Source organism: Chiloscyllium plagiosum, unplaced genomic scaffold (assembly GCF_037043375.1).
Source record: "Chiloscyllium plagiosum isolate Xiang-an unplaced genomic scaffold, Cpla_swu_hap1 HiC_scaffold_4, whole genome shotgun sequence".
In the NCBI taxonomy this organism is placed as follows: Eukaryota; Metazoa; Chordata; class Chondrichthyes; order Orectolobiformes; family Hemiscylliidae; genus Chiloscyllium; species Chiloscyllium plagiosum.
This window is the reverse complement of record NW_028270142.1, coordinates 36,984,771-37,005,690: the sequence shown is the minus strand read 5'-3', so window position 1 is coordinate 37,005,690 and position 20,920 is coordinate 36,984,771. Positions and strand designations below refer to the sequence as shown.

Sequence of the window (20,920 nt, the reverse complement as noted above, 5' to 3'; positions counted from 1 at the left end):
AGCCTGATGTCAGTGGTGGGCAAGTTGTTGGGGGGAATCCTGAGGGACAGGATGTTCATGTATTTGAAAAGGCAAGGACTGATTAGGGATAGTCATCATGCCTTTGTGCATGGGAAATCATGCCTCACAAAATTGATTGAGTTTTTTGAAGAAGTAACAAAGAGGATTATTGAGGGCAGAGCAGTAGACTATGGATTTCAGTAAGGCGTTCGACAATGTTCCCCATGGGAGACTGATTAGCAAGGTTAGATCTCATGGAATACAGGGAGAACTAGCCATTTGAATACTGAACTGGCTCAAAGGTAGAAGACATAGGGTGGTGGTGGAGGGTTGTTTTTCAGACTGGAGGCCTGTGACCAGCGGAGTGCCATAAGGATTGGTGAGGTGTCCACTACTTTTTGTCATTTATATAAGTGATTTGGATGTGAGCATTAATTTGCTGATGACACCACAATTGGAGGTGTAGTGGACAGTGAAGAAAGTTACCTCAGATTGCAACAGGATCTTGATCAGATGGGCCAATGGGCTGAGGAGTGGGGTAGATGGATTTTAATTTAGATAAACGTGAGGTGTTGCATTTTGGAAAAGCAAATCTTAGCAGGATGTATACACTTAATGGTAAGGTCCTAGGGAGTGTTGATGAACAAAGAGACCTTGGAGTGCAAGTTCGTAGTTCCTTGAAAGTAGAGTCGCAGGTAGATAGGATAGTGAAGAAGGTGTTTGGTATGTTTTCTTTTTTTGGTCAGAGCATGGAGTACAGTAGTTGGGAGGTCATGTTGCAGCTGTACAGGACATTGGTTAGGCCACTTTTGGAATATTGCATGCAATTCTGGTGTCCTTCCTATCGAAAGGATGATGTGAGACTTGAAAAGGTTCAGAAAAGATTCACAAAGATGTTGTTCGGGTTAGAGGATTTGAGCTATAGAGAGGTTGAGTAGGCTGGGACTGTTTTCCCTGGAATGTCGGAGGCTGAGAGGTGACCTTACAGAGGTTTGTAGAATCAAGAGTGGCATGGGTAAGATAAATAAAGCCTTTTCCCTGGGGTCGGGGAGTCCAGAACTAGAGGGCATAGGTTTAGGGTGAGAGGGGAAAGATATAAAAGAGACGTACCGGGCAACTTTTTCACACAGAGGGTGATATGTGTATGGAATGAGCTGCCAGATGAAGTGATGGTAGTTAGTACAATTGCAACATTTAAAAGGCATCTGAATGGATATATGAATAGGAAGGGTTGGGAGGGATATGGGCCAGGTGCTGGCAGGTGGAACTAGATTGGGTTGAGATATCTGGTCAACATGGACGGGTTGGACCGAAGGTGTGTTTCTGTGCTGTACATCTCTATAACTCTATGGCTCTATGAGTCATCTACTAATGTCAACCACAGAAAACATTTGGTGGGCGGCACGGTGGCACAGTGGTTAGCACTGCTGCCTCACAGCGCCTGAGACCCGGGTTCAATTCCCGCCTCAGGCGACTGACTGTGTGGAGTTTGCACGTTCTCCCCGTGTCTGCGTGGGTTTCCTCCGGGTGCTCCGGTTTCCTCCCACAGTCCAAAAGATGTGCAGGGTCAGGTGAATTGGCCATGCTAAATTGCCCGTAGTGTTAGGTAAGGGGTAAATGTAGGGGTATGGGTGGGTTTCGCTTCGGCGGGTCGGTGTGGACTTGTTTGGCCGAAGGGCCTGTTTCCACACTGTAATGTAATCTAATCTAGTAATCTAATCTAAACATTTGGAGACAATAGATATGGCAAAATTAATTAATTCTTGCGGAGAAAGTTTGTATTAATAAATGAAAGCTAGCACAAATATCCTGAAGAGAAACTGTGCCTGACAAAGTTGGGAGTTTTTTTTTGATTATGTTACAGCTTGATGCAGGTAACACAGTTAATATTGTCATGATTTGGAGATGCCGGTGTTGGACTGGGGTATACAAAGTTAAAAATCACACAACACCAGGTTATAGTCCAACAGGTTTAATTGGAAGCACACTAGCTTTCGGAGCGACGCTCCTTAGGATTTTTAAGTTAATATTGTGTAAGTGAATCTTTGAGCAGTGACTGAGACAGTGTCACAAACTGGACAAATTAAGGTCATTGGGATTAAAGTGGCAATACAGTTTTGGAATTAGGTAATGGCTTTTGTTTTGACTTGAGTGAAATATATTGTGTTAATACAGTTTTTGGTATCTCAATAATTTGAATATTAAAAGACAGAATATGAAACTGAGAAATATAATAAATAATGTGGCAGATAGTAACAGGCTTCAGGAGGTCTTAGATATGCCAGTGAAATAAGCAGACACATGGCATAGAAAATGAATTCAGGATAGTGTAAATTTATGTCTTTTAAGAGCTGTTTACTGTGGATTAGCTTGTGGGATCAAGAGAAGAATTCCTATTCTTCTTTCCCCAGTGCAAAGCACTTACTGGCTGGACCTAGCCACTCAGTTTACAGACTCCTTGTAAAATTGTACCATCTGGTTAATAATTCTTCATTTTAGTGGGAGGAATCAGGCAAAATGCTCTTCTTCTTGCTATCTGATCCAACAACTCGCTATTTCCCAGACCGCCGCCACAGTGACACTATTAAAACCTAAACCACCTTTGCAAACCAAACCCATAATTCAAATACTTCTATGACATGATCTCCCACACATTTGATTCCTATTGAACAAGTCCTCCCATAATCTGAAACTGATCTTTCTGATCTTTTCCATTTGCATACAGGTGCCTCTCATGGATTCTAAACTCCACCAATAATTGCTTTGATCAACAAAATTCAAGAAGCTTCAGTGCTCATCTTTATCACACTCATTGCAAGGCAAAGGATGTACAACAGCTTGAAACTCAATGAAGATGAATCGTCCTGTAATTTGGGGCAAGAAAGTGAGGCGGGACTTCCAAATGGTTCCATGTTGCAGCCTGCATCATGGCAGCATTGATTGAAGCATCAGAACATGGCTGATTATATAAAGTTGCCCTAAGGGTTGAAATATATGAGGTAAAGAATCATTCTTCCCTAACGACACAGTGACAGCTGAAGTAAGCCTAGCTGCATTTGAATCAGAGCATGGCAAAAATAACTAATCTCTTCAATCGTGGTCACAATTTTTGTGAAACGTTTAGCACAAGCTTAAATTGGGAGCCCCCAGTACAATTAGGAGACCCTATCTAAAGCATTGAAGATTGGTATGAGACCCCAACTAAAGCACTAAAGACAACCATTGCCCTTTTGAACACATTATTTTCTTGAGCGCTGAATGAAACCATTTTCTTGAAGATGGAGATGATACAACAGCAGTCAAAATTCTTCTCCATAGTTAATGTTTTTCTCACTGAAATGCTGGTCATTTCAAACATCCACCCGGGGTGTGACTTCTTTCATTAGCACAAGAACTGTCAAATATAATTAATTAATTAGAATTAGATAACTATGACTATTCCCTGAGAATAGCTACTAATGTATTTTACGATATTTCTGTGGTTAGGTACCTGGGAGCAAACATTTTCACTGGGAGCAAACCTTTTTCCATCATAAAGGCCTTGAGTATATCATAAAGAACCTTAAAGACTTAAGAAGTCAATTAAGTAAATCAGTGCACTCAAGTGAAACTGTTGTTGGTGAAAGCTCACATCTTCTACAGTGGTGGAAGGAGGATGTGGCCATTTTGAAAGATTAAGGACTATTCCTTTGATGTACATTTGTGAATGTTTACATGCGAACTATGTGCATCTCTGGGCCTATGCCTACATACACATGTGCAGGTATGTACACGTGTGCATATTGGAGCTTCTGATACAAAACTGAAATGGACTGACAAAAATATGCTAAATGAAATTGTTGTGAACAAAACAAAATGTGCATAAAAACAAGCATGCTGATAGTTCTGATGCAAAAATTAGAGCGTAGAAATGACTATTGGCAATCTCATCATACAAATGTTGAACATTCTTGTTCCTGTGCGTGATTTTAAAGAAAGACTTGCTTTTACTTGTATTGCCTGTGCTAACATAGCAGAGTGAGGAACTTAGCATGTTTTTCCAGGAATAAAGCCAGCAGTAATTTCTAATCTGCGATTTGTACAATGTCCCCAATTTGGTATCAGAGCACCATGGAGCAGCTAGCAGCAAAATAGAAACTTGCTTTTTGACTGGTTTGCAAATTTGTACATAATATTAAGACAACTTATCCAATTCCACTCAGCTGCCTTGTTAGGGCCAATGAACATTTTGTTTATTATTGAGGACCATTGAATTTAAGCAGATTAGCCCTTATGTGGACTGTGTGCACAGGCTACAATAAATTCTAATGAGCCAGACAGTTTTCAAATTAGCAGGGATATTAGATTTTTTCTTTCTGAAGCTTTTATTGAAAACATTAAAATACTATAATAAAAGAGTTTCTGAAAGACAAGTTGGCAACTATGGAAAATGGGAAGCCCAGGAATTCACTGTCCAGGGACTTTGCACATAAGGCTGTGCTGTGATCTCAGTGAACATTACTGAATCAGGCAGTGATGTCAGCAATCATTATTGGATCAGGCAGTGATCACAGCAATCATTTCTGAATCAGGCAGTGATCTCAGCAATCATTATTGGATCAAGCTGTGATCTCAGCAATTGTTACTGGATCATGTTCACTGACATCAAAACAAACCAATTTGTCTGAGCACCTTATTCCAACAAGGTCAGTGGTCAACTCTCCCACGTATTAGGGGAAGGGAGGTGAAATATGTTCATGATTTTGCTCTTCCTGAGACTTTAGCTTATATCAGGCGGAGAGAAGGTAGCCATTTTTGAACAAACATTATCATCTCACCTGCTTGGCCAGGACACTATTTCTTATATCCAATAAGTTCATATAGAAACTGATATACTTCAACATATAAACATAAGAACTAGGAGCAGGACTAGGCCATCTGTCCCTTTGAGCCTGCTCCGCCATTCAAAAAATCATGGCTGATCGTTTCCTGGACTCGGCTCCACTTACCCACCCTCTCGCCGCATCCCTTAATTCCTTTACAGTTAAAAGAATCATCTATATTAACTTTAAAAACATTGACTGAGGAAGCCTCAACTATTTCACTGGACAGAGAATTGCACAGATTCACAACCCTCTGGAGTGAAGAAGTTCCTTCTCAATTCAGTCCTAAATCTGCTTGCCCTAATTTTGAGGCTATGCCCTCTTGTCCTAGTTTCACCTGACAGTGGAAACATCCTCTCTACTTCTATCTTACCTATTCCCTTCATAATTTTATATGTTTCTATAAGATCACCCCTGTCATTTTTCTAAATTCCAGTGAATATAATTCCAGTCTACTCAATCTCTCATCATAAGCCAATCCCTGTAATCCCGGAATCAACCGAGTGAACCTCCTTTGCACCCCCTCAAGTGTCAGTACATCCTTTCTCAAGTAAGGAGATCGAAACTGCATCCAGTATTCCAGGTGTGGCCTCACCAGCACCCTAAACAACTGCAACATTATCTCCTGGCTTTTGAACTCAATCCCTTTAGTAATAAATAACAAAATTCCATTTGCTTTCTTAATTATCTGTTGCACCTGCAGACCAACCTTCTGAGAGCCATGCACAAGAACACCCAGGTCCCTCTGCACAGCAGCATGCTGCAATTTTTTAATCTTTCAAGTAATAGCCCTTTTTACTGTTATTACTATCAAAATGGATGACTTTGCATTTATTAACATTGTACTCCATCTGCCAGATCTTTGCTCACTCACTTAAACTATCTATGTCTCTTTGCAAAGTTTCACAGTCCTCTGCACACTTTGCTCTACTACTCTTAGTATCATCTGCAAACTTTGACACATTACACATGGTTCCCAACTCCAAATCATCTGTGTAAATTGCAGATAATTGTGGAACCAACACTGATCCCTGAGGCATACCACTATCACCAATTGCCAACCAGAATATCACTCATTTATTTCCACTCTTTGCTATCTGTTAGTTAACTAATCCTCTATACATTCTAATACATTACCTGTAACACCATGCATCTTTACCTTATGCAGCCTTTTGTGCAGCACTTTATTGAATGAGTTTTGGAAATCTAGATATATCACATCTACTGAATCCCTGTAGTTCACCATGCTTGAAATATCTTCATAGAATTCCAGTAAATTAGTTAAGCACGACCTGCCCTTCATGAGCCCATGTTGCATCTGCCAAGCAGGACAAATTCTAACTCGATGCCTTGCTATTTCTTCCTAGGTAATAGACAAAAGCATTTCCCCACTACAGAAATTAAGCTAAGTAGTCTACAATTCCCCATCTTTTGTTTACCACCTTTTTTAAACGGTGGTGTCATATTTGCTGTTTCCAATCTGCTGGAACTGTCCCAGACTCCAGTGAATTTTGAAAAATTATCACAAGTGCATTTGCTATTTCTCCTGCCATCTCTTTTAATTTCCTGGGATGCATTCCATCAGGGCCAGGAGACTTATCTATCTTTAGCTCCATTAGCTTGTCCAACACAATCTCTTTTGTGATAATGATTATTTCCAGGTCCTCACCTACCTTTATCCTTTTGTCAATTACTGGCATGTTATTAGTGTCCTCCATTGTGAAGACCGACATAAAATAGCGGCATGGTGGATCAGTGGTTAGCACTACTGCCTCACAATGTCAGGGACCCAGGTTCGATTCCATCCTCGGGTGACTGCCTGTGTGGAGTTTACACATTCTCCCTGTGTCTGCGTGGGTTTCCTCCGGGTGCTCCGGTTTCCTCACAGACTCCAAAGATGTGCAGGTCAGGTGAATTAGCCATGCTAAGTTGCCCATTGTGTTCAGTGCATTATTCAGAGGGAAATGGGTCTGGGTGTGGACTTGTTGGGCCGAAGGGCCCATTTCCACATTGTAGGGAATCTAATCTAAAAAAATAACCTATTCAATGCCTTGGCCATTTCCTCATATCGCATTACTAAATCCCCCTTCTCATCCTCTAAAGGACCAATGTTTACTTTAGCCATTCTTTTCCATTTTATATATTTATGGAAACTTTTGCTATCTGTCTTTGTATTCTGAGTTTATTCTCATTATCCATCTTGCTTTTGATTATAGCTTTTGTTTATAAGCTTGGCTTTCTGCTGACTTTTAAAGCTTTCCCAGTCTTCTAGTTTCCCGCTAATCTTGGCCACTTTGTATGCCTTCTCTTGCAATTTGATAGCCTCCCTTATTTCCTTCGACACCCATGGTAGATTACTCCTTTTCCTATGTCGTTCCTTTTCACAAGAATACACCTTTGCTGAGCACTTTGAAAAATTGCTTTGAAATCCTCCACTGTTTGCTAACTGCCCCACCATAAAGTCTTTGCTTCCAGTCTACTTTAGCCAACTCCTACCTCATCCTACTGTAGTCTCCTTTAAGCACAGGACCCTGGTATTGCATTCTATCTTTGCACTCTCCATCTGTATTCTAAATTCAATCATAATATGATCACTCCTTCCTACAGGATTGCTAACTATGAGATCATTAATTAGTGAGATCCTGTCTCATTACACAGGACCAAGTCTAGGATAGCTTGCTCCCTCGTCAGTTCCATTGTACACTGTTCAAGAAAACTATCATGGATACACTCAATGAACTCCTCCTCAAGGCTACTTTGACTGAGCTGGTTCAACCAATTGACGTGTAGATGAAAATTTCCCATGATAATTGGTGTACCATTTTTACAGGCATTAGTTATTTCTTTGTTCGTTGCTCCCCCCAATGTGAAATTATTATTTGGTGGCCTGCAGACTACGCACATCAGTGTCTTTTTCATCTCCATAGAACCTATATTATCTCTCACCACTGCCCACTGTCATTGCTGGGTCCCTGAATGCCACATCTCAAATGCCAAGGAAGGAATTGAGCCTTGATATAGAAAGGCTGTGCCCTCACAAATTCAATTAGGAACTCGAGGAATTGTTGGAAATCTGGCACAAAAATGTTGCTACTGTTTTCTTTTTGTGTGTTTTATCAGAGTAAGGGGAACTGCTAAAGAATCTCCAAGCTAATTAGCAGATTTAAGCATTCCTAGAAAAAGTCATCTAAACTTGAAACCATAAAAGATTGCATCACAGAAGTAAGCCATTGTGCCCTTTAGATTTGTGTTGGCTCACTGCTAAAGCATTTTGAAACTCATCTCACTCCCTGTTCCCCCCACTGTTACCTATTACCTTTCGTTAATAACATTTATATTGTTTTCCCTTAACAGGTGTAATCGTCCTGCCTCAAACACTCCCCTAGGTGAAACTTTCCTCTTCAAAGACCAAAACAAAGGAAACAACACTGTTGTCTTTTGTTCAGCTCGATTAACACTGTATCCTTTCCTGGATTTTAGAACTAAAGACTGAGATAAGTAAGCAAATCATACCAGATTATAATACACCACGTAGAGCAATGGAAAAATCGAAAAACGAGCGTGTAATGGTGAGAGTTAGGAACAGCGAGATGATATCATAGAGGAGGTGGATGTCAAAAAGGAATGTCAGCTGAATGAACTTTATTTATTTCTTTGAAGAGATAACCAACAGAATGGTAATATAGAAGATGTCAAACATTTATATTGCTAAAATGTGCAAGAAAATGGAATAATGAATAAGATCAGGACATAATGAGTCAGGGAACAAGTGGAAGGTTGGATAGGTCGTTGGTTTAAATATATAAAGCAGTGGGTAGCAGTAAGGAGGAGATTCAGATTAACAGAAGGTGAGACTTGAGGTCCTGCAAGAATTGATCCTGTGACTACAGCTGTTCACAATTTATATCAATTATTTACACTTTGGAATCAAACCTGTACTTTCCAAATTTGTGGACGATGCCAAGTTGGTGAGTGCAAGGAAAATAGACTTGCCAACAGGACATATATTGTTAAATGAATTTCAACACAGAAAACGTGAAATATTACATTTTGTTTAGAAAAATAAGGAAGACACATAGTATGATAATGGGTCACATAACATCTAAATAATGTACAAGAGCAAAGGAGAACAGATATACAAATCATAAAATTGCAATGCAAGCTAATAGGACCTTAACATAAGTAAACCCAACACTAGTGTTTAATTCTAAAGGGATAGCATTGAAAAGTGGAGAATTCATGCCAAACATTTACTAGTCCTCTCTGAGACACACTTGGAATACTTTCTGGATTCTCTTTGCTTTGTTATATAAAAGATGCAGAGGCACAGGAGAGAATGCAATCAAGATTTACAAGGATGGTGAAAGAGCTGTAAACTTATAACTATCAGGAGAGACTGGGCAGACTCAACCTCTTTTTTTGTGAAAATGAAAGACTGAAAAGTAATCTAAGAAAGATCTTTGAATAATTTTGACAGAGCAGATGCAAAAGAGTATTTCCACTCTTTTTAAGGAGATATACTAGCTGTCATCACTGTGACAGATAGTAAATCATGTGGCAAAAGTAAAACAAATCATAGCAAATGCTTTTGCTTCAAGAATATTGCAGAAATAATTGCTTGACAGTTAAATAACACATTCCAATGTAACTGCAAATGGTCATTCACACATAATAAGCCAAGATCTGAATAGTCACACCAAAAGAGTAAAAAGCTGAAAGTAATAGTGGATTCGAATATGGGACCAGTTTAAATGACTATGATTGCATAGAACAGCGAAATTCATGCATAACTGTAAAGTAAAAACAATAATTATTTTACCAAGTCCAGTATGTCATAAATCAGACATCAGCAATCAAAATTACATTTGAATCCAATGAGCAGTGCTTTGAAAGTTATATGGTGGGATTAGTTCAAATTTGAGTCTTGCTTTAAATTTAATGGAGACATAGCCAACTTGGACAATATACAACTTAGATTTCTTTTTATTTAGTGAATATTTATGGTTTACTTACTGGGGACGAAGAGATGATTTGTGTTGCTTGTTGTAATTGCTGCAAGGTTTTGATCAACTGTGTTTCAGAGTATGATAGAGGAGTCTTTGATTGACAATTTGTGTCCTTTCTACTGAAGCATGTTGATGAACAATGATGGTGAAGACAGCAACAGTGGTGACAGTGGTGGCAGTGGGGACAGTGGTGACAGTGGGCTGGAGATTTAGAAATTGGCTCTTGAGCAATCGTTTCAACATTATGCAGTCCAGTATCCAATGACATTGATTTTGTGAGCAGTCTACCAAATTGAAATTCCATTGCAAATAAATTGAGGTTCTTCACTTGACCACGTTGACTTTTTTCAGTAGTATACTCTCCAGTATTTTCATCAGTCTGCACTACTGCATCTCTGAACTTGACTCTGTTTTCTCTGTGCGTGCTGTCACACTGAGAAGTATCTTCATTTGGCTGAAATGAAAGTGGTTCCAAAGAATGAAATTCCGTGATGTTTCTTGCTTGCAAATTGCCTTGAGGAATTTGGAAGGTTACTAATTTGCTTGTGGCAGCAAAATGTTCTGAAACAATGTTAGTGCTCTCTCGATTTGTATTCAAGTTGCTCACACTTGTTGCATTATTCTTCTTCGAGTTATCATCCTGAGAGCCTCCAGCATTGTTTTGAACCTGGATCTCATTACTCAGCCAAGTATTGGTATTAAAAACTGAAGAGTGGTTTGTGTTCTCTAGAGTAGTAGTGTGTAAACAGCTGCTGCCACCACTTAAGCCATTTATCTCCCCAGGATTTTTTACAGCACATGGAGATTCCATACTTTGCTGATCAGAGGAAGTAGGAGAATGGCTGTTGAGATTTTCCACAGTTAATATCTTCTCTTCTTGTAAAACACGTGACATGATGCATGCTCCTGCACACTGCGTCTGATCACTGTCGACAGACCCAGGGACACAGATTTGACCAGGAAAGTCACCTGTTGCTTGTTCAGCATTCGAGCACTGGGATGACCACTGCCTGTTTTCTTGGCATGTGTCTTGACTGCTCATGCTATCTTTGCTAACATCACGTTGTGTATGGTGGATCTGAAAAAGGTCAGCAAACATTAGGTACTCTATAGATGCGGAATCCAAACTTAATGTTTTCAAGGTGGGGTTGGGAACCAGACAAGCAGAAATATTTCAGGGCCCTTCCCCACACTTGAACTACGTCATTCTTGCAGTCTTATTTTGAAATGTATATTGGATAATTGTGTGGGAGACAGCTTGGTTCCCAATTAGAGGCATTGACTGCCTCCAGAAAGCTGGGTCTGCCTGCTGCTGGTCTCATACCAATGGAAAAGCCAGGCAGCAGCAATACCTGACCATTAACTGGGAGCAGGTGGAGTTCTCATTCCCTCCTTGCTGCAATCCCTTTGAAAGTTGGAAAGTGTACTGAAGGTGGCGGGATCCTGCAATTTCCAAATTGTGCCCGAACCTTCTTCCATCCCAACCAGGAATTGAAAATCCAACCCCAAATATCAGTTTTAAATAGTTCTAATATTTGGAATATCCACAATGCATGTCCTTACATTCATTAGCTGTGAAGTACCCTTGCATCGCCTGAGCTAATGACATGTTGTGTAACGATCTTTATTCTTTAACTGGGAGAGAAATGAGAAGGCTTTGATCTGAGCTGTGAAGTGATCATGACAGGTACTTCTGCTACCAAAAAACAGGCAGGACTTCATTTAATTTCTGATCCAAAACGGTATCTGTTAAAATTCAGCAAAATAACAATTCACAATAAAATTGTCAGGCACCGCATTACTGGGATCGAGTCATATTCAGGTCAGTAAACTGTATGTAGTGAGTGAAGCAAGGTGACTGTTGGAGTCTGAAATATTTAGAATCGATATTAATGGTTTTGATTAAGGAATCAAGTGTATTGCAGCTAAACTTGCAAATAAAACAAGATAAATGGGAAACCAAATAGTGAGAATGGCACAAACAGACTGTACAGGGAAATAGAGAGTACAGAATACTATGGTACAGAGCATCATAGAGGTGTACAACATAAAAACAGGCTGACCAATAAAGATCCGACTATGCTAATCCCACTTATGTGCACTTGGTCCATAGCCTACTATGCTCTGATATTTTAAACGTTCACAACATTTAAGATACACCTGGATGAGAGCACTTGCCTCCATTACCTTCTCAGGCAGTCACTCCAAATTTCTACCACCCTCTCGGTGATTTTATTTTCTCAGATCCCCTCTAAACCACATAATCCTCACATTTTGCTCTCTAGTCCTAGACTATTTGCCATGGGGAAAAGATTCTCACCATCTACCCTGTCTGTGCCTCTTATAATATTGTACACCTCAATCAGAAACCTCCCCAGTCTTCTCTTGTCCAGGGAAAGAACACCTAATTTCTCCTCATAACTAAGATTATCCATCCCAGGCAACACCTTTGTAAATCTCTGCACTCTCCCCAGTACAATCACATCCTTCTGATAGTGCAGTGACCAGAACAGCACACAGCATTCCATCTTTGGCCTAAACAATTTTGTAAAGTTGTATTAAGACTTCCTTGCTCCTGTATTCTATGCCCCAGCTAATGAAGACAAGCATTCTGTATACCTTCTTCAACAGCCTGTCTACCTGTGTGGACACCTTTGCAGATCTATGGCCGTGTACATCAAGTTCCTTTGTTCCTGAGTCTATCCAACCTTGCCTTATAAGATAATCACTCCATTCCAGCTATTAGTCTAGTAAACGTTCACTGAACTGCTTCCTTCGTATACAGCCTTCCTTAAATCAGAAGACCAACGCTGGGTACAAAGTATTCCAGATATGTCCTTACTAATGGCCTGTATGACTGAAGCATTCCTGATGAAGGGCTTTTGCCCGAAACGTCGATTTTGCCTCTCCTCGGATGCTGCCTGAACTGCTGTGCTCTTCCAGCACCACTGATCCAGAATCTGGTTTCCAGCATCTGCAGTCATTGTTTTTACCCTGTTTTAACCTCCCTACTTTGGTGTTCGATTCTCCTTGCAATATTCTATCAACTTTCTTAATTACTTGCTGTGACTATATTCTAACATGTTGTGATACATGCACCCAGATATTCAGACATCTCTGCATTTCACACATCACTGAATACAAATACAAATAAGTTTTGCCAGGAAATTAGAATGTCCAACACATAGGAACCGCGATTATCTGAACAACACAGACAGGGTGCATTTTGTTCAGATAATTGCATGTTCAGATAATTGAATGACAGATAACACAGTTTGACCAAGCATCGGGACCTTGCGATCTTGTTCGGATAATCCAAAATTTGGATAATCGAATGCTGGATAATTGAGGTTCCTCTGTACTCCAAACATTCACCAATTTTTAAAATATTTTAGTGGCACTTTCTACAAGTTGAAGAAATATTTGCATTATGAGTAGAAAACTTCTCAAATGAAGGGATCAGCTTTATTAAATTGACCTTAACTTTCTGTCCCTCTTTTAAACATTTGCTACCTCCAGACATACCTATTCCAATATATTTTGGGGTGGTCTTTTCCAGTTTACTGTCTGGAAACTTGAAAGAAAGCAAAACTTGCAGCAAGTCTTTAAAATGCAGCAAGTCCCTTGTCTTTCTGACAACTTGATCTTTAATATTCTTATCCTTGTTTTCATATTTGTATATTGCTTTGCTCTGTCCTACCTCCTCCTGTCACTGAAAACTCTGCCCACCTCGAAACCTAGCCGCTGAAACATATGGAACTTAATTGCTCCACATCCTCTGTTGTCTAGGCCCCAAGCTCCAGAACTTTGTCCTTTTACATTTCTGCCTTTTTAACTTTTCTTCCCTTAGGAAACTCCTTAAAACCTACTTTTGGCTTGGACCAACCATTTGGTCAGGTGATTGAATGTCTGCTGAACTGTTTCAGAGCCCTAAATTGTTTTTGAGAGGCTTTTGTGAAGCATCTTGCAAAGTCTTACTTTCTTAAAGGTACTATGCAAATAAAAGTTGTTGCTGCCTGTCATTTTCAAGCTCTCCATGGCATGATAATAGGATGGTAATATCACATATTGACTTCAGGTGATTGGACTGAAAAGGAGGGGAAGTGACAGCATGTAATTGTCATTCCACCTCCATTGTGAAATATTTGATTTTGCAATGTTCAGGGATGAAAAACTTTTACGATATTGATTAACTGGAATGCCCTCACAGACAGGGACGATGTAATTACTGTACAGTAAATTTACAGAGGCAGTTTCCAATGTGAATATTGAAATATCATAGAATATATTTGAGAAAAAATGTTGACACAAAATAGTCTTCATTCCTAATGTAAGAGTTTTTACAAAAAAAGTCTTAACATGTTAAGATTTTTGAACTTAAAATTATTGAACTACCTTTTTTTCTGTACAGGGTATTTTCTCAAGTAGCCTAGATTTTACCTTATGTAACCTATTTACTGGGAGGGATTGAGACACAGGAATGAAAGAGTATAGTTGAAAATGAGAAGTAAGGACAGTTGAAAGCTACAAAATAAGCTGTGTATGATTTTATTAGGAGACGCCAAAGACTCCAGTCACCTCATCAATGAACTAACTTAGCAGAAGATAAAGTCCCTGAATTATGAAATTAAGAGCTGGAAAATCCACCTGTGTTAGGGTCAAAGACTGAGAATAGTGAAGGAAAAAAGAATTTGTATGCTAGATAAGGCAATGTACATACTTACTACCAATGATAGGGTTATAAGAAATACGGAGATTTGAATATAACATGCAGGAAGATTTAGTTTTTAAAAAATCATATACCTGCAATGGGATGAATGGATCCTCCAGAAATCCACTACTGTCTGACTGACAGCTATTTTCTCTTTTCACATCTGTTATAAAAAGAAAGATATTTAGCATGACATGACAATCATCCAATGTTGCCCTATGAAAAAAAAATACATTTGTCTTTCATCTTTCATCTGCTTCATAGATAATGCATTTTTTACAAAATTCTAGTAACTTGTAATGTGGATAAATAGTGAAGGCAATTTCAATGCGGAAGCTTTACACATGAGGTATTACAATCTATGTAAGCATGATGTTGTTTGAAGGATAAATATTGGGCAGCACAGTAGGAGCAGTTTGATGCTCTTTAATTATAGCTCAAAAGCTTTTATATTCATTTGAAAAGTTTGGCAAGGAATTCAATCTAACAATTCAACTTAAATATGGCACCTCAAACAATATAAAACCACAATCCCCCAGTCAACATAAGTTATGAGCTCCAGGCCCAGAATAAAATTTCCAAGCTCTAATTGAGAGGCGCTACTGTTGAGCCAAGTGTGACATAGATAGTGTGATGCTGGCAACAATCGGAACATACATAAATTAAATATTTGTACATCTTCTGTAATTGAATAGGCATTTGATTAATAAAATGCCTTAAATGATTAAGCAATGGCTTCATCCTTAAGATATATACACCACACGGAATACTGTGCAGCACTGGTCACTATATTACAAAGAGAATACAAAGGCACAGAATGGGTGCAGAGATTACCAAGGATGACACTAGAAATGCATGCAAGTACAAAAGATTGATAGGCTAGATCATTTTTCTCTTGTGAAAAAAAGTATGAGTAGTGAGGTCGTTAAAAGTATGAAGGTATTGTCTGTATGGGGTGCAGGGAGAATGTGAGAAGAGCATAACTGGACATCATTGAGATAAGTTAGTTATCAGGAAATTTGGCAGGGAATTCAGAAGAAACTTCTTTCCCCAAAGTGTGGTTAGAATATAGGACTGGGTACCGCAAGGTGCAGTTAACATGTATTTAAGGAGAAATTAGACAAGTATGTGAGCGAGAATAGATGATTAAATGGTAGGTTTTGATGAGGAAAGATGGGAGGGGATCATGAAACCCAGTATGGACACATTGCACCAAGTGACCAGTTTCTGTCCCAAATGTCCTTTGTAATCCTGTATAAATAGCCCTTCAATACAGCCCAATACATTAAGGTTTGTTGAATTAAAATACTTTTGCTATCAAGGATAATGATACTTCCTTTGTACATGACAGAAAAGGAATGTTTGGCAGAGTACATGTGGAATGATCCTGCACAACTTGCAGTGTTAGGACAGTGAAGAGCAGGCAGGCTCTAGGGTAGGGATTGCGCAACATTTATACACCTCTGTTTCAGTTCTTGTTGGAATGATGAGCAAACCCTCATCAGACAGCTGTTGACACCAGGAGATTTCAATATCTGAACACATACAACATCTGCTGAAACATGCAGTGTAAAAGTCAAATACAAATTCTAAATGTCAAATGTAATTGTGGAATGAAATTTTAATTTCAACCACAGATTGCAAGCATTAAACATTAGTCTCACGTATGCTGCAGTTATCTGTTTGAGGTAAATTCATTGTGGATCTAGGTGTGGATAGCTTACTTTCTTAATTGAACCTGTTCTGAAGTCAGAATTCTAATTTGCTTTTTTTTGTCCATATACGCATTTGAAAGGAAATTACACAACATCCACATCTATATCGTCTTTCTGATTTCTTCATAAAGGCCTATGGATTAATGCTGGCAAAACTCCCTGGATACATGACCCACATATTCATTACTATCATTCTGAGGATCACCATCACCTTTTGTCTCATGTATAGCTCAAATCTCCACTTGCCTGGATGGGTGCAGCTCCAGAAGCTGGGGGAATCCTAGTGGTATTATCGCTAGATTATTAATCCATAAATTCAGAACAAACTTTGGGGACCTGGGTTGAATCTCACCATGGCAGATGGTGGAATTTGAACTCAATGAAAAATTCTGTGACTCCAGACCCACAGCAATGTGGCTAATTTTCAACTGCCCTCTGAAATGGCCCAGCAAGCCACTCAGTTCAAAGGGAGTTAGGAATGGGCCAGCCATCAATGTCCACATCCCCCGAGTGATTAAAAAACCCACTCAGTTCATAAATGTCCTTTAGAGAAAGAAGCTGCCATCCCTACCTGGTCTGGCCTGCATATCAAACTCACAGCAATCTACTTGGCTCTTAACTGTGCTCTGAGATTGCCTGGTAAGTTGGTGGCACAAGGGTATAGAGTTGGGAGGGAGTTGCCCTGGGAGTCCTCAATGTATCCTCAACCTAATGAAGTCTCTTGGCATCAGGTCAAACATGGACACGGAAACATCCTATTGATTACTACATACCACCATTACCTCACTACCAACATTCCCATGCCCCCACCCCTGACCAACAAGGTAAGGGATATGAGAACATCACCACCTTCAAGTTCCCTTGGGAGTCAATCACTACCGTGACTTGGAAATAGATAACTATTCCTTCAACAGTCCCAGGATTAGAATCCTGGGACTATCTCCTTAACAGCATTGTGGATCTACCAACAACAAATAACCTGCAGTGATTCAAGAAGCCCGCTCACCACCACCTTCAAGGGATTGACTAGTAATTGGCAATAAATGTTGGCACAGCCATTGATGCTCGATAGCTTCTCATGAATGAATTTTTAAAAAGTCACTCCAAGATAAGGGAGTGGTGTTGGTCCAAGTACCACTCATTGAATGGAGTATATAACTTTGACTGAAACTCTAGGATTGAAGGATTAAGTGTGGACTTTCTATAATTTGGCTTCCATGATGTCTTCAAATAACATCACGATATAGAGAAATAAAAAACCCTGCTTGATTGGCACCCTATCTATCACCTTACTCTAATGCAGAGTCTCAGGTTTGAGGAATATCTGCAAACTGCACTGCAGTAATGCACCAATCCTCCTTTGACTACACTTTCCAAGTTCATGACCCCTATCACCTAAAAGGACAATGGCTGCATGGGAACATCACCAACTAAGTTCCCCTCCAATACACACCATCCTAACTTGGAAATATGTTGCCTTTTGCTGCTGGAATTCCCTTCCTAACAGCATTGTGGGAATCCCTATATCACATGTAATTCAGCATCTTAAGAAGGCAGCACCCCACCATCTTCTCAAGAGTAAGTAGAGATTGGCAATGAATACTAACAGCCAGCAATGCCCACATCCTGTGAAATAATATTTTTTAAAAATTAGTCTGCCACAGTCGCAAGGCATTAGATCAAAAGCAAATAGCAATTCACCATTCACTTTACAAATTACTATTTTCCAGCAAAATACCAAGAACATATAACTTACTTTGAATTTGTATAATGTACAAACATGATTACTGATCCGCTAAAACCACAACATACCCAGATGAAGCAATTTGTCAATAGGAACCCAATCAAAACCTTTACTATTTTACCAGACTGAATCAAACCATCCGAATTTAAGCTTCTCTAGTTTTAGCTTTAACATGCACACACACTTGCATTTTACATCTGCTCATTGCATCATAAGCAAACAAGAAGTGGGCATGCAAATAGTGCATGAGGTAGCATGTCAGTCATTAACTTTGCAATGGAAATGAGCTTTACTGAGAAACACAATAGAAAGGAAGAGTTATTAAACAGGCATAAGGGACAAGGACAAATAAACATTGAGGCAGGGCTCAGCAATCACATGTTTCCTTGATGGAACAATGAATACTTTTCAGATCCAATGGGTTAACATTAGATTTCATGGACACTAATTATAGTCAGAACTGAACAGGTCAAATGAATTTGAATAGCAGATTAGGACCCATTTTGCTACCATTCTTGCTCCCTTATTTATCACAGACCTCCTCTTCCTTATTTTTCCTGCCCAGCTTATTCAAGCCTTGAGGAAGAGTGAACGGACCAGAAACATTATCTTTGATTTTTTTTTTCTCCACAGATGCTACTTGACCTGCTGAGCTCTTCCAGCAATTCTGCTTTCGTTTCTGATTTATACCATCTGCAGTTCTTTCAGTTTTAGCTCAAGCTCTGCATTTGATTAAAATCAATTCATTGCTAACATCTTTCAGTTTTGACTAAAGCTTAAAGCAATATCAAATCTTAGGCAAACATTTTGCCTGGAGGTAAGATCAGAAAAAGGAAAGGTCCTAAAGTGACCGGGTGTGGCATGTTGAGTTTCTGCTTTGTTCCCAACCTGGAGGCATCTTCTTTTTAGGAAGAGAATGTCTGGGGGAGTGCACTGATTACCCAAAAACAAGCCTCAGGCAGCCTATTAGACCAATTAGATGACTGGTACCTCAACATGATAGGCTGCTCTGGAAGGTTAGTTCACATGGAATCCAGGGGCAGCTGGCAAACTGGGTACACAATTCGCTTGATGATAGGAAGCAGAGGGTAATAGTGGAAAGATGCTTGTCGGACTGGAGGCCTGCGACTAGTGGTGTGACTCAGGGATTGGTGTGGGCCAATTGCTGTTTGTTATCGATATCAATGATTTGGATGAGAATGTACTAGGCATGATTAGTAATCTTGCAGATGACAGTAAATAGGTGGTGTCGTGGACAGTGAGGAAGTCAAATCAAGGTAGGAGTTTAATGGTGAATGATAGGGCATGAAGGAAAATAATGGAACAGAGGGAACTTCGAGTTCAGTTGCACAGTTCTCTGAAAGTGGAGTCACAGGTAGACAGGGTAGTGAAGATCGCTTTTGGCACACTGGCCTTCATCAGTCAGGGCATTGAGTAGAGAAGTAGGGAAATTATTTTGTAGTTGTACAGGACATTGGTGAGGCTGCACTTGGAGTATTGTGTTCTGTTTTGGTCAACTTGCTATTGGAAGGATGTTATCAAACTGGAAAGAGTGCAGAATAAATTTAAGAATATTGCCAGGACTCAAGGGTCTGAGTTATACGGAGAGGTTGGACAAGCTAGGACTTTTTTCTATACAGCGTGGGAGACTGAAGGGGAATCTTATAGAACTGTATAAGATCATGAGAGACGTGAATAGGGTGAATGCACTCAGTCTTTTTTCCAGGACTGGGGAATCGATGACCAGGGGCCATCAGTTTAAGGTTAGAGGGGAAAGAATAAAAGGGGCATTTTTTTTTTTACACAGAGGGTAGTATGCATATGGAATGAGCTACCAGTGGAAGTGGTTGAGGTGGGTACATTAACAACATTTAAAAGGCATTTGGACAAATATGTGGATGAGAAAAGTTTAGAAGGATATGGGCTAAGTGGAGGGAAATGGGGTTAGCGTGGATGGACATTCTGGTCGGCATGGACCGGTTTGGACTGAAGGACCTTACTCTGTGCTGTAGGATTCTATATGACTCTCTGACTCTCTGAAAATCTGACTGGTCATGAGATGGAGCCCTGCTAGTTGTCATGGACAGTGTCTCACAAAAATCAATTCAGTAGCTGCTGAGGCCAAGAGTCTACATAGAAATTGTCTGTCAACATCCTTAAATCATCCAAATGCAGAATCAAGTTCATTGGGCCCAATCTGCAACCACCCAAGGCATTAATCTGCTGGATCTATGCACAACTGACTTTTGATATGATTCTTAAACTCGCAAACCTATCGCCCTACTTTGTAATTTATTGGGGTGTGCATTAGTAAACACTGCGCACATGCCTCAGTGAGAGTTGAGCAATTTTATGAGTTTTTTATTCCATTTTGGGTGTTATAGTACAATAAATATTACTTTGCTTAAAACCCTTGCAAGAAAACCAGCGTGTCAGTGTGTGTGTGTGTGTGTAAAACAAATCACTATCCTTATTATCACCAGCTGCCCTTAAAAGATTGTGATAATTTTTCTCCTTTTGTAAACAGTGGGGGTATATCTCCCTCTGTTTGCGGGCTCTGACTTTGCAAGTACTGCAACAACTCTGTGGTAAAGTTAAAAATCAAAAGTATGTTTATTCCACACACTTTGACGATGAATGAGGGTGTGGGATGAGGTGGGGGGGGGGGGGGGGGGGGGGGGGGGGGGGGGGGGCGCGGGGAAGGGGGAGAATGATTTGCAACACCATCATACAAACATGTTCAGAGACAGAATCAGAAAAAAAAAACTCAATTGGTACTAACATAAGATCAAAAGCAAGGGATAGCAATTAAACCCTCCTGATGAAGGAGCAGCACTCTGAAAGCTTGTGATTTCAAATCAACCTGTTGGGGGCTATAATCT

At 39.8% G+C, this 20,920-nt stretch overlaps 1 protein-coding gene across 5 annotated transcripts in view; it reads right to left on the bottom strand.

The window, feature by feature from the left end:
* The window catches only part of itprid1 (ITPR interacting domain containing 1), a 143,778-nt gene that overhangs the window by 48,818 nt on the left and 74,040 nt on the right, over positions 1 to 20,920 (bottom strand). For all 5 annotated transcript variants that reach the window (XM_043688817.2, XM_043688820.2, XM_043688819.2 and 2 more), the window contains 2 exons: positions 14,672 to 14,742; positions 9,876 to 10,946 (listed from right to left, as the gene is read on the bottom strand). In XM_043688817.2, the coding sequence (XP_043544752.2) occupies positions 9,876 to 10,946; positions 14,672 to 14,742 (1,142 nt within the window). The remainder of the gene's footprint in view (positions 1 to 9,875; positions 10,947 to 14,671; positions 14,743 to 20,920) is intronic.